The sequence below is a fragment of the Nesoenas mayeri genome, assembly GCF_963082525.1.
Source record: "Nesoenas mayeri genome assembly, chromosome: 1".
In the NCBI taxonomy this organism is placed as follows: Eukaryota; Metazoa; Chordata; class Aves; order Columbiformes; family Columbidae; genus Nesoenas; species Nesoenas mayeri.
The window spans coordinates 150,614,377-150,633,151 of NC_137541.1; the positions used below are offsets into that span (position 1 = coordinate 150,614,377).

Genomic DNA, 18,775 nt, shown 5'->3' on the forward strand with positions numbered 1-18,775 from the left:
TTGCATGAGAGTGCAGGGTAAGATGATGCTGAGGTGTGTAGAGGGTGAGACAGGCAGCAGATCTGCTCTGGGAAATTCTCCTCAGTTTCTTGCATGTGGCAAGACATGGTGCTGCTTGCAGCTGAAATCTCTACGTGCCAGGTGGCCAGACAGTTGCACGGGTTTATTTCATCTGTCTTCCAGACAAACCCTTGGAGTTTGCTGTAATGTAGTTTTCCTAACAACTGTTTTTACTCGTGTTAAATCACTGCATGGCAACCCTGTGGTAATCTTTAGCTGATCTTCATAAACATATCCAGACATCTTCTCCGTTATCTTCTGACATCTCGTGTGTTGGTAATGATGAAGTAAAATGGACAGCTTCAGAAAACACTCTTGAGACCTTCATATCTATCCTATGGCAATTTAACAAAATCCCCTTCCTACAGAGGCTGTTGCTAACAAAAGAACTCTGCATATGCCTACAATGTGATCTCTGCTCATGGACACCTATGTTCCTATTCATTTTGTTTCCCTGAATTTGGCAGAAAAAAAAAATCATTAAATTTAATGAGAAAATTGCATTGCAAGATCAATAGTAAATCTTGACAGGGCTATAACTGCGTGGGCAATTTTGATCACAAAGTGAAGAGCTTATGGACATATTTAAAGAAAAAGAAACTGAAATAATGCTAACACTAATAGGCAAGCCCTGACCTCTTCTCTGCTGGCATCAGGACTTCAACCACAGAGGACCTGGGCTGCTCAGCACACAAGCACTTTGTCTTGCTTCTCCAGGCCTATGGGCACCCACCGCTGCCATTTAAGAGGAGGGACAAACAATGAAGGTTTTCTTGGAGGCCACTGACTGCACACAGGTACTTACTTCTCACAGTTGTACAGGTCACAGCAATAGCACGTGTTACTCTTTACTTTCAGCTGGCATTTGCTGTTTAAGGTATAACATGTCACCTGCCAAAAAAGAAGAGATTGACTGTTATTCTCAGTGTTTCAATATTGCGTGTATCATCCTCCTGACTGCAAAGAAGCAGCTAATGCAGTGTCAGGTTTTATCACGTGTTGTGCAGAAAGATCCTGAGATGTCCAAATCCATGACTCCAGGACATCCCTGAGCTCCCAGGAGTTTCATTCTGGACATCCGCCCCTGAATATTGGAGCATTTGCACTATGGAGCCCAGAGCCCCAAGCACTGACCTGCACCCAGCGCTGCCGAATTCTTCAAGCACTTTGCTGCTCTGCCTGGTGCCATGTTGCTAAGACACAGAGTCTGCAGGTGTGAGATGTGCATCCCTACGGCTGTGACACAGGGACCATGGGCCTTGAGAGAGACACCACAGCAAGCTACTGAAGTGGATAAGAATGCCACTCCATTGTAGTGGGAAATTGAGCGAAGAAGTCAATTTATCTGAACAGCTTCCGAAAAATGGGAGCTCACTCTTTTCAGTAACACCCTCCTGAAGAAGGAAATAATCAGGAACAATAACAAGAAGAACAATCTCCAAACCCACAAAGAAAACTGCTTAGAAAAGATCCAAGCACTCCAGCAAATAAGTACCATTTACCTCAGGCTCTTGAATAGAAAACTGAAAAGGTTTATTTGTGTGAGCAGGAATTGCAGGGATGGAGAGATGTTAGAACAATAAAGGTAGGCACACATAAGTCACTCTCTGTCCAGACAAGAAATCCTTAAGTGTGGTAAGCATTAATCACTTCTATTTGGCACTACATACCAATTGAAATATTTTATATTTATTTTTCCCGAGATTTTTAACTTACTGACTTCTAAATCCTGGAGAACTGTAAGGATTTTAAAGCTAGTAGGTCAGAAAATACATTCTTTCTACTGATTTATTTTGATAGAAAAAATGTACTGAAACCACTGAGAAATATTCCGTTAGCAAAATGCAAATAAAATGTATTATTGAATGGAAAATTCCTCATAATGAAAAAGTGGAAGGAGCCTGCTCAGGAATACGTGCCTGCTTTTGAAAAGCATCGGTCAGACAGTTTTGCTTATCCATGAATGTGTGTCTGAGGGATAGTCTCCACAGGAGACATTAAACCACGTTTTCTCAGTTTCTGAGTTCTGGATCTGTGCATCCTTTATAGTGTGAAAACTGCCACTGTTGATGAGCGTGTACTCCTCACGTGTTCCCAGCCAAAAGGAAAGCCTTGAACACACACTTAGCACCAAAGCTCACCTTGCAGCTGGTCACAGACTTGCCACACTTGTCCTTAGCAGGATTTGCTTGAGAAGTGGAAACTGGGTGACAAAACTAAAGTTAAAAAGAAGTTAAAATGGTGCCTTGGGATTGCTTTGCTGCCCAGGACAAGGCTGTACCTATGGTTAGTGTCTCATGTAAATCAGCTCTTCTAATCCAAAATGGAAGGATGGTCTCAGTCTAGGTTGCATATGGGAAATGTAGCTCACAGCTTGACAGGTGCACATCTCGCTTGCCACAAGAGTATCTCACTCTGAGATAGGACCTTGTTTCATCAGCCTCATTCTATTCTGTCTGAACTTATTGGAAAGTCACATCGGGGTATTGTTGGCCTGAAGCCACATTCAGCTGCAGCCATCCACAGCCTGAGCTGCAATTTGCTGCAGAAAAGGAGCGCGCTGCCGTCAGCCGCTGCCTCGGCTTCATAAGATCCAGCTCAGAAGTGACTGAAGCATCACATCTGGATGCTTCTCACAGCAGTTTGAAAACTGATCCTGGAGGAAAGAGTGCCAATGCACTTGCTACCATAGCCATTTTGTTGGGACACTCCAGTGCTTTTGTACTGAGTAGAACTTAAGATTTTGGGTTTGACCTCCTGTATGCTGTCAAAATGGCCTAGAACCTGCATAGTTAAAATATCCTTTTCCCTTTACACATGCATGACTGGGATCGAAGAACTTCGTAAGATGGAGTGGGCTGCTAAAAAGGTGGTTTGTTTGATGCATGGCTTTGGGGACACTTCTGATAGGAAAGAAAAGTAGTTTTCCCCTCTCCAAGTATCAATGGAGACAGTTTGCTCCTTTTTATTGTAGAAGACTAGAAGTACAAAACCACGAGATCAGCAAGATCTTAAATGTGTTTTTAGCTGCTTCTAGGCTACAAGATACATTAAATTATTGGCCAAGGGAGTTACTATTAGTTGTAGTTGTCTATTTTTATCACTGCATTTTAAAAACATGTAAAGAGCAAGACACTCCTTTTTAGGAGAACAGCAAATGAACCAAAATAAACAAGTTACTATGTGGTGTGAGCAAGGGTGGTAGAAACAGGCCATTTGTGGGTGTTCTGCATGTCAAGACCTATTACTTCATTTCAGTGATCAGACATTTAGCTTTTTCATGTTCTGGCTCTTTGTGTCTGTCTATCCCCTTAGCATCAGTTGAAGATATGTTCTCACCTCATGGTAACTGCAAGAAAAGCAAATTCCTTCTGCTTCAAGCAAAGAGAAGAACCAAAACAGGTAAACTACATGAGCTGGAGACCACTCACAGGATAGAGATGGCAATGAAAAGGTACTTTTTACTCAGGAAACAATCTGCCTGCCTAGTTAGGTGTTTTCCTGGCATGCAGAGCATGTCCCCAGCTCACTAGCTGGCTAACTTTGGAAAAGCAAAAGCCAAGTTCAAATGCCATGGATCATTAACTCTGAATTAGCACGTGCTGACTTTAGATCAGTGGTCAACCAGACAAGAATGTTATTACAAACTAACTAGACTTTTAAAAGATGCAGGGGTTTTGCCAGAACAGAGCAAGGAGCTCTGAGTGGCCCAACTTTAGACATTCCCAGAATGTGCAGAGCTGAGGAAACCTGTCTGGCCAGAAGCCTGATGCTGGGGTCACCTGCAGGGAGTTGTGGACAGTGTGATGCCAGCTACATGCTTATTACAGGAATCAGAAGCATTTCTTGGGCCATGTCTGCATCAGACTGTGCCTGCAGACTTCAGAAAAGGATGGAGTAAAACTTACAGGAAAGGGTGTTGTCAAAGATCATAAGTTTGTCTGGGTAGGTCTTCAGGCAAGGAAGTCAATGAAATATTTTTGTCATACATTTTCTAGAATCAACAACGAGGTGCCCTAGCAGCAAGATTTAAAGAGTCTTAGCTGCTTAACCTGGTAATATACTTTGCTAAACTGTCTAGAATTATTAACAGTAACATTCCCCATACGCTTTTTCTTAGCCATGGCAGGAATGGTGATGAAGGACATCTGGCTTCTTTTAATTTATACCACTGTTTAGCTGTTCTCCATCCTGCTCTGCCTGATTTTATTTTCATGCCCACCAATTTACCACAAAATAAAATGAAAACTAGGAATAGAAACTAAATCTGGATTTCTAGCCATTTGGGTATGGGCAGCCTTCTGACCATGTTAATGCCATTGAGATAATAAAAAAGCTGTATTTGAACTGCTGACATTCTTGGCCTGTGCTGGATAAATACAGAGGAGATTTGAAGTCTTCTGGACAATGGAAATGGATTCATTTAGGTATTTCCTATTCCACTTGAAGTGGAATACGAGTTAGAGAAAGATGCCAATGTGACAAATACATCCCAGACAGCTATTATACAGTATAGATGGACTAGGAATCATTCCAGTCCCAGAGTAATGTACTGGACAGAAACACGGATGATGACTCAAAGCCTCACTGGCTGTAATGATTTGCCATCATCAGAGGCTTGGACAAGCAGGGAGTCACTCGTGTGAGAAAAAACAGTAGGGTTTCTATCAGCTCGTGACCTACATGCACAGACATGCTCTCAATCACCTGCCTCCCTCCTCCCCAGCCCCTCAAAGCTCAGCAGAAATGACTGTGTGATGAGGTGAGTTTGTTTACCTCTGTCTGGTAGGCATCATATAGGAATCCTGTTCCACTTGAATAAAACTGGCACCTTTTGTTGTACAAAGGTCTGGGTTCCTGTAAAGAGAAAAACGGCCAAAAAAGTACTCAGTCTGGAGGAAGTTTGAAGGCACCACGTTCCATGTCCCCATGGCAGATGCTTACAGCATGAGAATGGTCCAATCACTCTTTTTCCTGGTACAGTTTCTTACCCAGCACAAAGAATTACTCCGCTATTTGTCTTCGAGATATGGGACTTTCTTTTTTAAGGATTTGAATCATGTCCATAGTGAAAAAAAATAAAATACTTAATACTTTAAGCATTTCACTTACTACACACACTTAAAATCTCAAAAGAAAGAGAAAGAATAATGAAGAAATGAAGGCATAAAGGGGAAGGAATTTGCACCAAATTTGGTTTTGCCTTATTTTCCTATGCTTACTGCAAAAGATGCATTCACCGGTCATATTTAATATTTTGCTTGTAACAGTTCCCACAAGCTGATACAAAGGAAGAACACAATGAAATATCCTTGGCCAGATGGAAGATGTGTGTTTCCAAACTTGGCAAACAGCCATTTGAAGGCCAAAGTGTGCACACCTCAGCCAGTTCCAGGATGAGACCATATTTACCTAGGGAGGATCTGACGACTGAAGAGTTCTCTATGATCAGATGTCTATCCCAAATCAAAGTAGGTGAATGATTTACGTTGGAAAAAAGTCTTCTTCAACTTTCTGTCACTTATCTGGTCCCAGGTCACGATCTGTACCTTCAAAAGCACTCAGGTGCTCTCCAGTATGTCAGTCAGACCCCTCTCAAGAGAAAATATGGTAGCTTATTATATGCTTTATAACTTTTTCCATGCTAACTTACAAGCAAAGGACTACTTAAGTTGTTAGCAGAAATCTGTGCTGATTAAATTTCACTGCATTTTAAAGTTTTATGACCTATCCAGCAATAATCCAGAAATTGCAGAAATATCTGTACTACTTAAGATCACTTCTGAGTATTCTATGTTTGTTGGATAATGAAGTGTGAACTGTATAAATCTGCTGACCCCAAATACATAGACAGTAAAAATGCAGAGCTAGGCAGGAATGCAGACAGGTCAATGAATAAAGCTCATCCATCAGCTTGTTTGCCTTTCTGATCATACTGGCAAACCCAAGAAAGTTTGGACACCAGCTCCTAAGGGTTAGGGAAAGGTTAGCTTCCTGAATCAAAAAATATTTATTTATATCACACAAGTATAATAAAAAATGCTTCAGTAACTGCTTTTCTCTAGAGGAAAAGCAAACGCTACGCAAACAGCATGCCATGTCTTGAGCTAGGACAACATTCTTCTGTAGGCCAGGGAAAGCATGACCCTTTCACCATGATTTCCAAGGACAGATGTGGTCTGGAGGACTAACAGGATTGGAGTTTCTCTACTAGCACAGTAAGCACAGGATCAGCCAAAGGCTGTGTTGCCCTTCTTTCACAGAGGGTCATACTCCAACCCTGATTTCATCTGTTGTGTGGGGATGAAATGAGAGAGGAGGGAGCAGTAGAAACGGCTTTTGCTACCATGAGGAGCAAATCAATGAAGAACTGCTTTTCATCATATTCACAACAATAACAAGTCTCAGTTTGATCCTGAAAGATCTTGGAAATGGTCAAGGGCATGGAGCCCAAGGGGTGTTCTCAGTCCTGATAGTGAGGAGAAATGGCTCGAGAAGGCTGGATGGATCCAGCAGGTCAATAACTGACTGTACATCTGGTGTCGGCAACAGGAATTTGGCTTTTATGACCATGGACTTATTGGAAGAGATGGGATCCACTTGACTAATCAGGGAAAAAGCATTTTTGCTTACAGTCTAGTCAACTGGTGATGAGAGCTTTAAATTAGGAGCAACAGGGGAAGGAGATGAGGACAAACAATCGGATGAGGAACTAGCAGATCAATGAGACAAGCAAGGGGAACAGGGTGATGCGGACAAGAGAAATCTCCCAATCAACATAACAGGGCTAAATGGGACACTCTCAAGTGTATGCACATGAATAAGGAAGCATCCATAGGATAGCACAAGGAAAGCTCTCATCCCTTTTCTGGGATGCCTAGCACTCTTTGAAGTCTCTGTACACTCACACACACAGCATGGATAACAAACAGTTTGAGGTTTGTGTGCAGTCACAGGGCAATGATCTCATCAGGATCAGAGACATAGTAGGATAGCTCACAGGACTGGAGTGCTGTCATGGATGGATACAGGCTTTTTAGGAAGGACATGTAGGATGGCAGAAAGGAGGAGTTGCTGTTTATGAGAAAAAGTAGCAAGAATGCATGGAGTTCTGCTTAAGGACAGATAAGGAGCCAGCTGAGAGCTTGTATGTCAGTGTTAGAGGCCAGAACAAGATGGGCAACGTTGAGGTGAGTGTCTGATCAGACTGCCTGATCAGGAAAAAGTAGACGAGGCTTCTTCAGACAACTGGAAGAAGCCTTGCACTCACAGGTCCTGGTGTTCACAAAGTACTTTAACTACTTTATTCCTTCAAAATAGTAAAGGACCTTACCCCAATACCTGGCAAAGGCACAATGTATCTGCTGGAAGGACAACACAGGAGGGCACAAGTAATCCAGAAGAGTTCTGGAATGCATTAACAACAACTTCCTCACATGGGTGATCAAGGAGCTGACAAAGAGAGGAGCTCTGCTGGACTTCATTCTTACAAACAAGGAAGGATTGGTCAGGTATGTGAAGGCTGGGGGAAGCCTTGCCCCTGATGTTGAGATGGTGGAGTTCAGGATGTGGAGAGGAGGGAGCAGGAAAAAAAGCAGGATCCCAACCCTGGACTTTAGGAAAGGAGACTCTGGCCTATTTGAGACCCTGCTTGGAAGAATCCCATGGGAAACAGTCCTGGAAAGCAGTGGGGTCCAGGTTAATATTCAAGGATCTCCTCCTCCAAGTTTAAGAGGAGTTCATCCCAACAAAAAGAAAATCAAGCAAAGGCAGCAGGAGGCCTATCTGGATGGTCAAGGAATTGCTCATATAACTCAGATATAAAAAAGAAGTTCACTATAAGTGCAGTCAGGGGCAAGTCACCAGGGAGGAAAACAGAAAAATTATATGAACATGCAGGGATGGGGTTAAGAAAGCCAAAGCTCACCTGGAGTGCAATTCAGTGAGGGCTGCAAAGGGCAACAAGAAGGGCTTCTGTGGGTGTATTAGCAGCAAAAGAGCAATTAGGGAAAATATGGGCACACTGCCAAATGAGACAGGTGACCTGATGACAAAAGACATGATAAAGGCCAAGGTAATCAATGCCTTCTTTGTCTTGGTCTTCAATGGAGACCACTGGGAAAATCTGGGACAAGAAAGACTTACCCTTGGTGGAGAAGGACCAGGTTAGGGAACGTTTAAACAGGCTGGAGACACACAAGTCCATAGGACCTCGTGGGATGCACCCGCGAGTACCAAGGAGGATCCATGATGTCAATGTAAAGTTGTTCTCAGTCATCTTTGAAATGTCACAGTGTTCAGGGAAGATTTCTGAGGGCTTGAAGAAAGCAAATGTCACTCCTACCTTCAAGCATGACAAGAAACAGAATCCAAGGGACTACACACTGGTGGGAAGGTGAAGGATCAAATAATGTTGGAAACCATTTCCAAACATCTCAAGGACAAGGAGGTGATTTGGAGTAGTCAGCATGGATTTACAAATGGGGGATCATGTCTGACCAACCTGTTAGCCTTCTACAAGGATGTGATTGGTTTGGTGGATAAATGGAGCTTCTCACTCATATGCTTCCAGATGTCGTTTATCTTCAGTAAGGCCTGTGGCAGTCTCTCATAATATCCTCACAGACAAGCTGATGAAGTGCAAGCTAAACAAAGGGGCAGTATGGTGGACTGAAAGCTGGCAGAACTGCTGAGATCATGGTGTAATCAGTGATATGAAGTCCAGCTGGAGGCTACTCAACAGTGGTCTACCCCAGGGGTCATTACTGGGAACAATATGGTGTAACATCTTAATTACTGAACTGGATGATGGGTAGAGTGCACTCTGCAAGCTTGTAGATGATACAAAACTACGAGGAGTGGCTGAAACATCAGAGGACTGTGCTGTCATTTAGAGGGACCCGCCCTGGAGAAATGGCCCATAGGAACCTCAAGAAGTTCAGCACAGGGAAATGCCAAATCCTGTACCTGGGGAGGAATAATCCCATGCACCAGAAAAGGCCGTGGGCTGAATGGCTGGAAAGCAGCTTCACAGAGAAGAACCTGCAGGTCCTGGTGGGCAGCAGGTTGAACATGACCCAGCAACACTTCCTTGTGACAAAAAAGGCCAGCAGTATCCTTGTCTGCTTTAGGAAGAGCATCATCAGCAGATCCAGGGAGGTGATCCTTCCTCTCTCTTCCGTACTGATTAGACTTGTCTGGAGTGCTGGGTCCAGCACCGGGATCCCCAGTATGAGGGAGACATGGGCATACTAGCGTTAGTTAAGAAAAGGACCAAGAAGAAATTAACAGACTGAAGCATCTGTCATAAGAGAAGAAGCTGAGAGAGCTGGGACTGTTCAGTATAGAGAAGAGAAAGCTCTGGTGTACCTTATCAATCTGTATCAATACCTGACGGGCGAAGTAAGAAGATGGAATCAGACTTTTCTCAGCTGTTCTTCTAAACGCATCTGTATGTGCAATCAGTCTGGGGACCCCAAATCAAAATAAAGGAGTGATGTTTCAGTATGTAAAAATAACAAAGATTAGATAACACTGACTTTATCTGGTCACCCACAGAATTCAACACCTAAACCATTCAGCTTTTAAGTAGAGGTACACCAGGGATACCAAAAGGTTGCATTGGTAAAAGCTTCTATTTGAATTATATTTTCATGTCATAGACGTGTTGTGGTCTGTCTGTCTACTAAGGCGTCTATATGAATAAGGCACCACACAGACATTAAAAAGTTTTTTAAAATTTTCCAACAGTATATCACATTGCATTAGCACTCACTGGATTTTATTGGCCTTTCTAATAACAAAGGCAAATGAGACATACTTCAAAGCTATAAAAGTACTCCTGAGAGACTGCTCATAAAATACCTTATATTTTCATATTCCTCACTGCAGTTGGTGTATGAATATAGGAAACCTACCAGTCCTTGATTCTACATGATTCTACTGCTTATAGCAATACTGGTAGAGACGGAGCTATTTTTACATATTATACGTGTGTGTATATATATTTCATCTACTAACAGTGGCTTTAAAGTATATGGCAACAATATTCTGTTATATCTTCACTTATCACTGTGTAGAAATAAGTAAGATTACATTTAAAAAACATTTTCTAAATCTAAACTGATGGCAATCTGACTGTAACTGCCCATTATATGCAAACACACAAATACATAAAGTAAAAGTGGCATCAGCATACAATAAAAAAGACCTGAATACGCAGACACCGAGCAGAAAAGATGACTACCAGTCTTAAGCTCTGTGGGAACACAGATAATGAGTAACCACAACAAAACCAATTAGCTAAGAAGTCATATTTTCCAGTGCTCAGAAGGACTGAATGAAAACCAGCCATTTTTCTTTTACATCAGTAAATAAACCCAAGCATGCAACTACATTTTAATACAGAATTCTTACTCTTTTTGCCAGCCTACTGGTGTTTGTCCTCTGTGTACAGGAGCAGAGTTCCAAACAACAGATGTTCCCTACCTGCCCATTTCCAGTTAAAGAGAGTTACTCAAAGAAGCAGAGAAGGGGAATGCATTATTGTTTATATATTAATATTACACATTAGTGTGAGATACTGCAGAGCTCTGTTCCAATAACAGTGTTTGAGGAAGCTCCTGGTAAAACCTGGTCATGTAATATGCTGGTTTGGGAAATACTTTTAAAGTTGTGGCAAAACTGGATGCACTGAAGTCAAAAGAAGTCTTGCTGCTGAATTTGGCAGAAACAGATTAAGATCAGGCTACTGAAGACCATCTACGAGCCTCTGAGATTGGACTCTCAAGGCTCCTACAAGGCCTACCAGTAATCATACTAGAATTTGGTTTAAAACTTTCAGAGATGTTAAAAAAAATCTGTACACCCAGTAATTCCCTTTAATTTCAGGCAAATCAGAATTGCTCAGCCTTGAACCCTACAGAGCAAACAATAACTCTCCCTGTTCTTGCACAGTTTTTATTTTAATATTTTGCTTGCATGTGTATTAGAACCTGTGGGTGATGAACAGACGGATAAGAGGGAAGGCTTTATGCCAAAGAAGACAAGATTTGATCCAAATATAGAGGGGTTTGGTTTGGTTGGTTGCTTTCTTTTAAGAGCATACAATAAAAAACTCACATTCTCTTTGATGGTGGGAGCATTGCAACATGTTATTTGTGTAAGGAAAGTATTCTTTGAACAGTATCTTTGGGAGAGGAGGTTGTATGGCTCTTAACTGAGGCATGGAAAGTAGATTTTTCTATTCCAGTTTTTGTTTCCTTGGAGAAAACATATATTTTGGATAAAACAGGGAAAATTCCATCTCCCTTTTACATCAGTCCACTTTCTGGAAACTGAAATATAGCATAAACTGTATTGACTGAAATTTATGTCATATTTTACAGACACAAAACATGGCTAATAATTTATTGAAATAATTATATAATGAGGGCTACTTTTTTCCAATTACGGTATTTATTCAGTCTTAGCTTCCATGGCTGCATTGATAGAAGTGTAGATTAATCAGTGCCAGGGAATGTTCACAGGCCTGAAACTCAATCATCCAGCCCATTAAATTGTTAGAACTGTGCCTCTGATGGCTTTGGCCTTGGCCTACTATCACTCTTCCAAAATAATTTCTGGGCATGGTCTGGAAATTAGCATGGACCAAGAACCATTCCCAGTAAGTAATTTGGACATTGCCATGCTGCCTGTGACTCTAAGAGACTTTAAGAGTAAGGTCGTGGGCTTCACCATGCCAGTTGGCCTGGGGACCACAGAATGGTCCTGGGCACATGAAAAAGACAAATATAGATAAAATTGAGGAGACTGAAACCAGACTGATGTTTTTAGTGGCTCATTAACTTGAAGTTTCTCATCTGCTATTTTCTTCCTGCAACATTTTTGTAGGTCCTTTTCATCTACAGCATAGCTAGGAGATGAATAGGAGAGGGAGCTGCCAAGATTTTTCACGTTTAATCCTAAAAGCAAACCAAAATATGAGCCTTCAGTGCCAGCTCAGCCCTGTGCCAACAGCTGGGTGTTCTGGAGATTATCACTCCCTCCAAGATCAGGCTCTTCGCTAACTTTCTGAAAGCAGGCATGCAAATATGAACAAACAGAGGTCATTAAGAACTAGATTTTATGTTTCTCTGGAGGGCTAGATGCAGCATAGGTATCTTTGTCTGCCTCACACTGACTATCTGAGAGCACATGGCACAGGGAAGCATACAGACCTGAGAGCTGTCAGACCAAAGACAGAAGAATCTCACAAAAGAAAGTGTCAACATATTAGGAGTCTGGGAAAGCAGGCAGACGGGACTGGTGTCTGGGGACCTGACCTAAAACTGACTGGATCCCACCCTGTACAAATAACAAGAGGAAATGCTACAAATCTTTTGTCGTTCCTGTCTCTCTCTGACCAAGAGATGTTTCTCGATCATTTTCAACAACATTTTCAATGAGATTGGCATCTACTGAGGAAGACCGCTGCTAGGAGATCCCAGGGGCTCATAGGAGTGTTTGATATAAATACTTTTGCGTTTTCACTCATAGACAAAATAAAATTGTGAATTTTTTAAATGTTATTAACAGCTTCCATATTGGCTGTGGCAAGATGGGTATTAAGGAACATGTGAGTCTAAGGTACAAGTCACTATCCTCAATACTGCAGTGAAGGGGTAGTTTGCTCCCAAGCCTTGCAAATCTCACATAAAGCACATGATGATACCTTCTGGAATTAGAAGGAAGGGTGTTTTGTTTTGTTTTTGTTTTTTACTGTTGCTTTGGGTTTTTGTTCATTGGCAGCTAAACATGCAATTTGGTTTTCAGTTTGCAATTTCTGGAGCAAAAGAGGCTTTCAGAAGGCAATTTATCTTGCATAATTTCACTATTTTAAGAAAAGAGCAGAAATAATACTGGCCCTCCCTCCCCCCCGAACTCTGCTATTCCAGATTTCCAAATATTGAACCCACATCAATTGATGGAAAAGAAAATAAACTATTTACAATAACCATTTTTAAATTGGCTAATTTCTTGCAAACCTATATCTTCCCTTGTGCTTGATAAAGAACCTTTAACCTCCTGGTAGACCAACAGAATGCTTTACCCATAATTAATGAGATGTTACATTTTTGGAGACATACTTTACAGATAGTTATTAAAATACTACTCCTCATATGCCTCACTGAGATTTATTTCTGTAATAATTACATTGTTTTCATAATCTTTGCATTTCAGAGAGCAGCTGGGAAGAGAGGGGTCACTGCCCAACTGCAGAAGCCTCTGGGCAGGACAGAGTGTGTGTTACCACAGATAAAGGTGCCTCCTTAGACAGGACAGTGCCCTGAGGCTGCCCACCACCACCACGGGACTCAGTGGGCTCCTCTCCTTCCCCTTCAACATCAGGGACTGCTCTTGTGGGAGCGCCAGGCATCAGCTCCTGGCCTTTGTTGCATTGCATTGAGAAGATGTGCTCCTTCAGTCAGTGCCAGGGATGCTCAAGGGGCTGATACTCGAACCAGGCACTGCATCTCCGTTTCTCTCATTCACTGAGAAACTCAAAACGCTTAAAAAATTGGCTATAAGCATTTGGCTGACAGTAATCTGGAATGTTGTGGTTGCTACAAAACCCCAGGTTTTACAAAACGATGACGCTGAAATTAAGTCTAGGTGCTAGAAAATAAAGTCCTGAATGTCATGGAGAGATGCCCGAAAAACGGGAGTTGTGAAAAATATCTGAATTTTATTTGAAACTGAGGAAGCTGGTCAAGTAAAGTTATGGGAAGACAATTAAGTGTACTGGTGGACTTGGCAAAGTTACGTTTGCGGTTGGACTCAATGACATTAAAGGTCTTTTCCAACCTAAATGATTCTGTAATTCTCCAATAATTCCTACCTGCTTCACATTTCGACCATGCACCAGGCAAGTCTTCTCTAGAGTTATTAACAGCTTTGATCTCATTGCCACCAAGCTCATCATCAGCTTTTGTATCCAAATGTCAGTTTAGTTTTACTTCGTCAAGTAGGCCTCCAAGTCTTTCAATTTCTGCATTTCATCAATTTTCCTCCTCTATGATATTGGTGTTTCCTCCCCTCCCCTCCCCTCCCCTTCCCTTCCCTCCCCTCCCTTTCCCTCCCCTCCCCTCCCCTCCCTTCCTTAACACTTAAACACTTCTTTACTCTCACAAACCAGATGTACTTCACACTGTGCTTTCCAGGGGCTCTTTTTAGGATTTCTATTTAATTTGAAAGACTAGATTCTACACAATCCTCTTCTCTTAATGCTTGGGAGTAGTAGATATTAATTTCAGTTCTTTCAAAACAGCAAGTACTCTGAGTACCTGTATACTGTCATGGCTGACAAACACACACACATGGATCTGTCTCACTTCGTATTTCCTAGTTGATTTTTCTTCTATTTAAAATATTTTGTAGTGGTAGCCTCGGTCTCACTTTCCTTTATTGGGGGAGATTTCTAGGCTAGTAGTACTGCTACAGTCAAATGAAAAGCCTCCTGATGCTGGAGCTGCCCCATTGCTAGCTGATGCGCACAGACAGGTCTATTCTTGATGTGAACAGAAAGGTTTGTTCTCGGATGGATATACTTCTACTAGGAGAGTTTCAATCCTCTTCCAATAGGTTTGTTGGGGTTTTTTTGCTTTCAATGATTTTGATGACATTCTCCCTGGCATGAAGGCTGGAGGAGAGGCCCATCAGCCTTCACCAGCATGTGCAGTGCAGTGGGACAAGCGGAAGAAACAGGAGCTGACTCCCCTGCACATCCCCACGGAGGTTCAGCAGCCTGGGTGGCTTTAGCTGACTCAGGCAGGTGGCAGCAGGAAGAAAAGAAGCATGAGCAGAATTGGTGAGTGACACCATGTCCATCTGCTCGTGGAGGGGGAAGGTACTGCTGTGCTGCAAACCAGTATGTCACCAGAAGCAGTTGTTCTTGCTGTACTGGGGAGCTGAGGCCACTCAAGGATGCAGCAAGGAAGCCGGCTCCTGCCTTTGTATCCCAGAGCTCTGGTAAACCCAAGTCTGGCACTGGAACATCACTGCTGCTTTAGTCAAGTTTTGCTAGATAATGTCTCTCAGGATAAGGCTGCAGAACTTCCAATGATACCTGCAACAGCTATTTTGCATAGCTAAAAACTTAGATTTACCATTGGCTTTTACATAAGTTTTTAATGATGCAATTAGCTGATGTTATTCAAGGTTGTAATTTAAGTTATTGCTTCATGCAGTTAGATATTTAATTGCTTATTATAGCTGATTACTTTCATTGATTACATTACCTTGATTATAGGGTTCGTTATATGAACTGATTGCTCTGTCCTGATTATAATGATATTGTGCCATATGAGTAATTAACTTTTCCACAAGAATGCAAGAATTGTTTATTCTGTTTCTGGTAAAGTAACTCAAATACATGAAATACAACCCATCTACTCCCTTTTGCCTTAGTGCTATCAGAATATGCAAGAAATACATAAGTTTCTAAGTATTCTACTGCAGGAAATGTAATTTTTGCAACACACTGGACTTTACACATCTGAAATACTGAATATCCTGCTGACTGAAATGTAGGGGGTTCATGTTTATAATGCTCTTTTGGATTTATTTCACATAAAAGAGAAGGAAAATAGGCTGCATTGCATGCATCTAGTTGAGCAATATATATATTGAATACCTACATACATAAATAAAATGCTGAAGGCTTTGTTAATGTTGCAGTGCTGATTTAAATTTTTGGGGCATGACACACCACTGACAGGGACCTTTAAATATCACCATTATAGTCCAAGTGATGTAATAACAATTTTATGTATGAAATTTTTATGTTAGATATTGAGGAGAAAACACACAGGAAGTAGGTGTTTATGACCAGCAATTTGCCACCAAACCTCCCTATCATTCCTGTAAAGGGAAAACCCTCACCAACACATCACAGCACACTAGAGGACAGGGCGACAGGGCTCATCCAAATGGAAGGGACTGGAGCACCAGACCCCAAAATGTAGGACAGTAGAAAGTCCCTGAGAGAAGCCCCAGGGTGAATAGAAGGACAGGAGTTACAAAGTTAAGATGGTCTAAACAATCAGTGAAATGATTTATGCGTACCATGATTGCTCAGGTACAATAAGCTTTCCCCCATCTCCACTGGCTTGTCATTTTAAAGCTCACATGCACTTCAGATCATTAGAGATGTTCAAATACATGGTGTTCAGTGCCCCAGAGGCAAAAAAATCACTGGATATACTGCTGGCTGGGAGTGTGGAGAGAACCACACTGAGGCATACAAATAAGGAAATTCTAGGCAGGTTTGGTAAAAACAAACAAACAAACAAAAGCAACTACGGTATCTTCAAAACACACTTTTTCAAACTTGGAATTTTTCATCAAAGGCTAAATAAATATATTACAAGTGTGAACTTTCATAATCTATCAACACTGGTGCGACATATTTTAATACGAACTTAATAAAGCCATAAATAATTATCAGTCAAAACTTTATTGCATACATGGGAACAAACTTTTCATGGACACTATTTGTAACTGAATAACCATCCACCCACAGAGAAACTCCTGCTACATTATATTATTACTCATACTAATAATGATTTCTACTTAAAGATGAAACAAAACCTCTGGCTTTTTGAAACACTTTGCTGTGGCAAAATGCAGCATATTGACATACTCTGCATTTTTACTCTAGTAGAACTTAAGGACTTGTATTAACACATGCTTTGCTACTTTAGATCCATATGAATAAAAAGCACCTTTTACCTTTTATTATTTTTTACTCCACTAGTCTCTGCACAAGGCAACTCAAAGCACTGTTTTTCCTTTGACAAATGACGGAAAAAATGCCAAGTATTTTTGCTGTAGTCTGAATTCTGCAGGTGGCTACTTCCTCTCCCCTCTATCTGCGTAGCAGCTTTGATTTTTTTTCATAGAACAGAAACATCTGTTGATGGTCTAGAAACATTTCTGAGAATAGGAAGCAACGAAGGAAATTATCTTCTGCTGGCGGCACATCAAAGGGAAGTAGATCATGCTTTTCACAGCAGACTGCAAACCCTTTGCCCCAGTCCCTCACCTTTCTCAGGATTAAACAGTAATTAACTTGCTTTGTATGCTTTGCATAAATTCCATCATGGCTAGTGCTTTGTAAAGAAAGGTTGAAGATGGAAGTAGACAGCGATCTCCCTTGATCCAAGCTGCTATTTCACAGTGCTAAATGAATTCCCCCCCAGATCTGATTTTTGGATGTATAGGAGCCACACAGATGCAGAAGACTATAATCTATGTACGAAGGCAGAAGACTATAAGCTATGAAAACCATAATGCAACTGTCATTTTAAACATGGGTCAAATCCTGTTCACTTTCTCACCTCTGTTATTTCTCACACTAATAATTTGATTCTTAGTGTGAGTAAAATGTGCAGATTTTCCATCCATATTTCTGGAGTTGATTTACAATATCGTCAGTAGAGTTCACACCTATCTAATTACAGTGAAAGAAAAGCTAAAAGACAATTATTCAATTTTCAGAGCCAAAGAAATCAGAAGTGCCAGATTCGCTATTACTCCAATGCGCTAAAAAGTCTGCCCTGTTGTGTGTTGATGTTGTGTTCTCTGTGAGACACGATCATATAACTAAATGGCAGTGGCATTTAATCATTAGCTTTCATATACTCAAATGCGGAGGTAATTCCCTTAATGTTTTCTCAGAATGAAAACTCCTAATTTAAAGTCTGAGGGTAGTCTTCCTCCCTCCATATCGCATGCAACCGTAGTAACATGTTCCTTACTGCCCCTTCTAGGTATTTTTACTTCAAAAATGCATTAACGCATGGTAGGTGTGGAGAGATGCTGCTGGGAAAAGAATCGACAATCTCACTTTTTCCTTCCCATCGACAAACAAGTTGCTCTTTGGTGGCCAAATACAATGTGTGCGCTGCTGCTTAATGGTTTGGGCACTTGTGTTTGGCTGGCACAATACCAGCCCTTTTCCCTCAGGAAAACAAGTCACAACAGGGAAGAAAAAAAAGGATTTTTAAATAATTTGCAGTTTGGCTAAACCTGAAAGGAATTTCAGTGGGAAAAAAAAAATAAAGGAGCTGTATAACCAAGGGACTTTGTCCCTGTTTATGTGAGGGGCTCTGCAAACGGGAGGGGGGATCATAAGAGGTTCTCCAAAAAAAGGGTTGCCATTATTTTTCTGGCTGGAAAATATCTGGCAACCAAAGTAAAGTTTCCCACCAGCACCTCTGTAATGTCAGTATCTTCAGGCTGTATGCATAATTCTTACCTGTCTGGAAATGGAGGAATACCAGACTGCAGATTTGTGGGGACAAATGCCCTGAAACCCTCCTGTGTATCTGCTTTCTAGCCCAGAAAATGTTAGTAAGATGACAGTTCTACTGACAAGCCCTTGGATGCATTCAATATATTCATCATTGTGTTGTCTTGTGTGTTATCCAATATCTGAGGAATAGTATTTTTAGTAGAGATATTATTTCAGTTATGTTCATGTTAAAGATTGGATTTCCTTTGTAGCTTTGAAGACCATCAAACCTGAATCATAAATCTTGATAAATGGTTTTTCAATTGCTTTTAATCTGTGAACCCCTAAAAGTTTTCCAGCAGGGAAGAGGGCCTGCTGACTAGAGGCAATAGACTTTCCACCTGACCATAAAAAGAGTTCACAGGACCCTTCTTTGAAGAC

At 41.3% G+C, this 18,775-nt stretch overlaps 1 protein-coding gene across 1 annotated transcript in view; it reads right to left on the reverse strand.

Moving 5' to 3' along the window:
- Nucleotides 1-18,775, reverse strand: part of TMEM255B (transmembrane protein 255B) — a gene marked incomplete at both ends in the record, with an annotated part of 75,770 nt that overhangs the window by 13,454 nt on the left and 43,541 nt on the right. The window contains 2 exons of the mRNA XM_080363524.1: nt 866-951; nt 4,837-4,917. Coding sequence (XP_080219650.1) covers nt 866-951; nt 4,837-4,917 — 167 coding nt within the window. The remainder of the gene's footprint in view (nt 1-865; nt 952-4,836; nt 4,918-18,775) is intronic.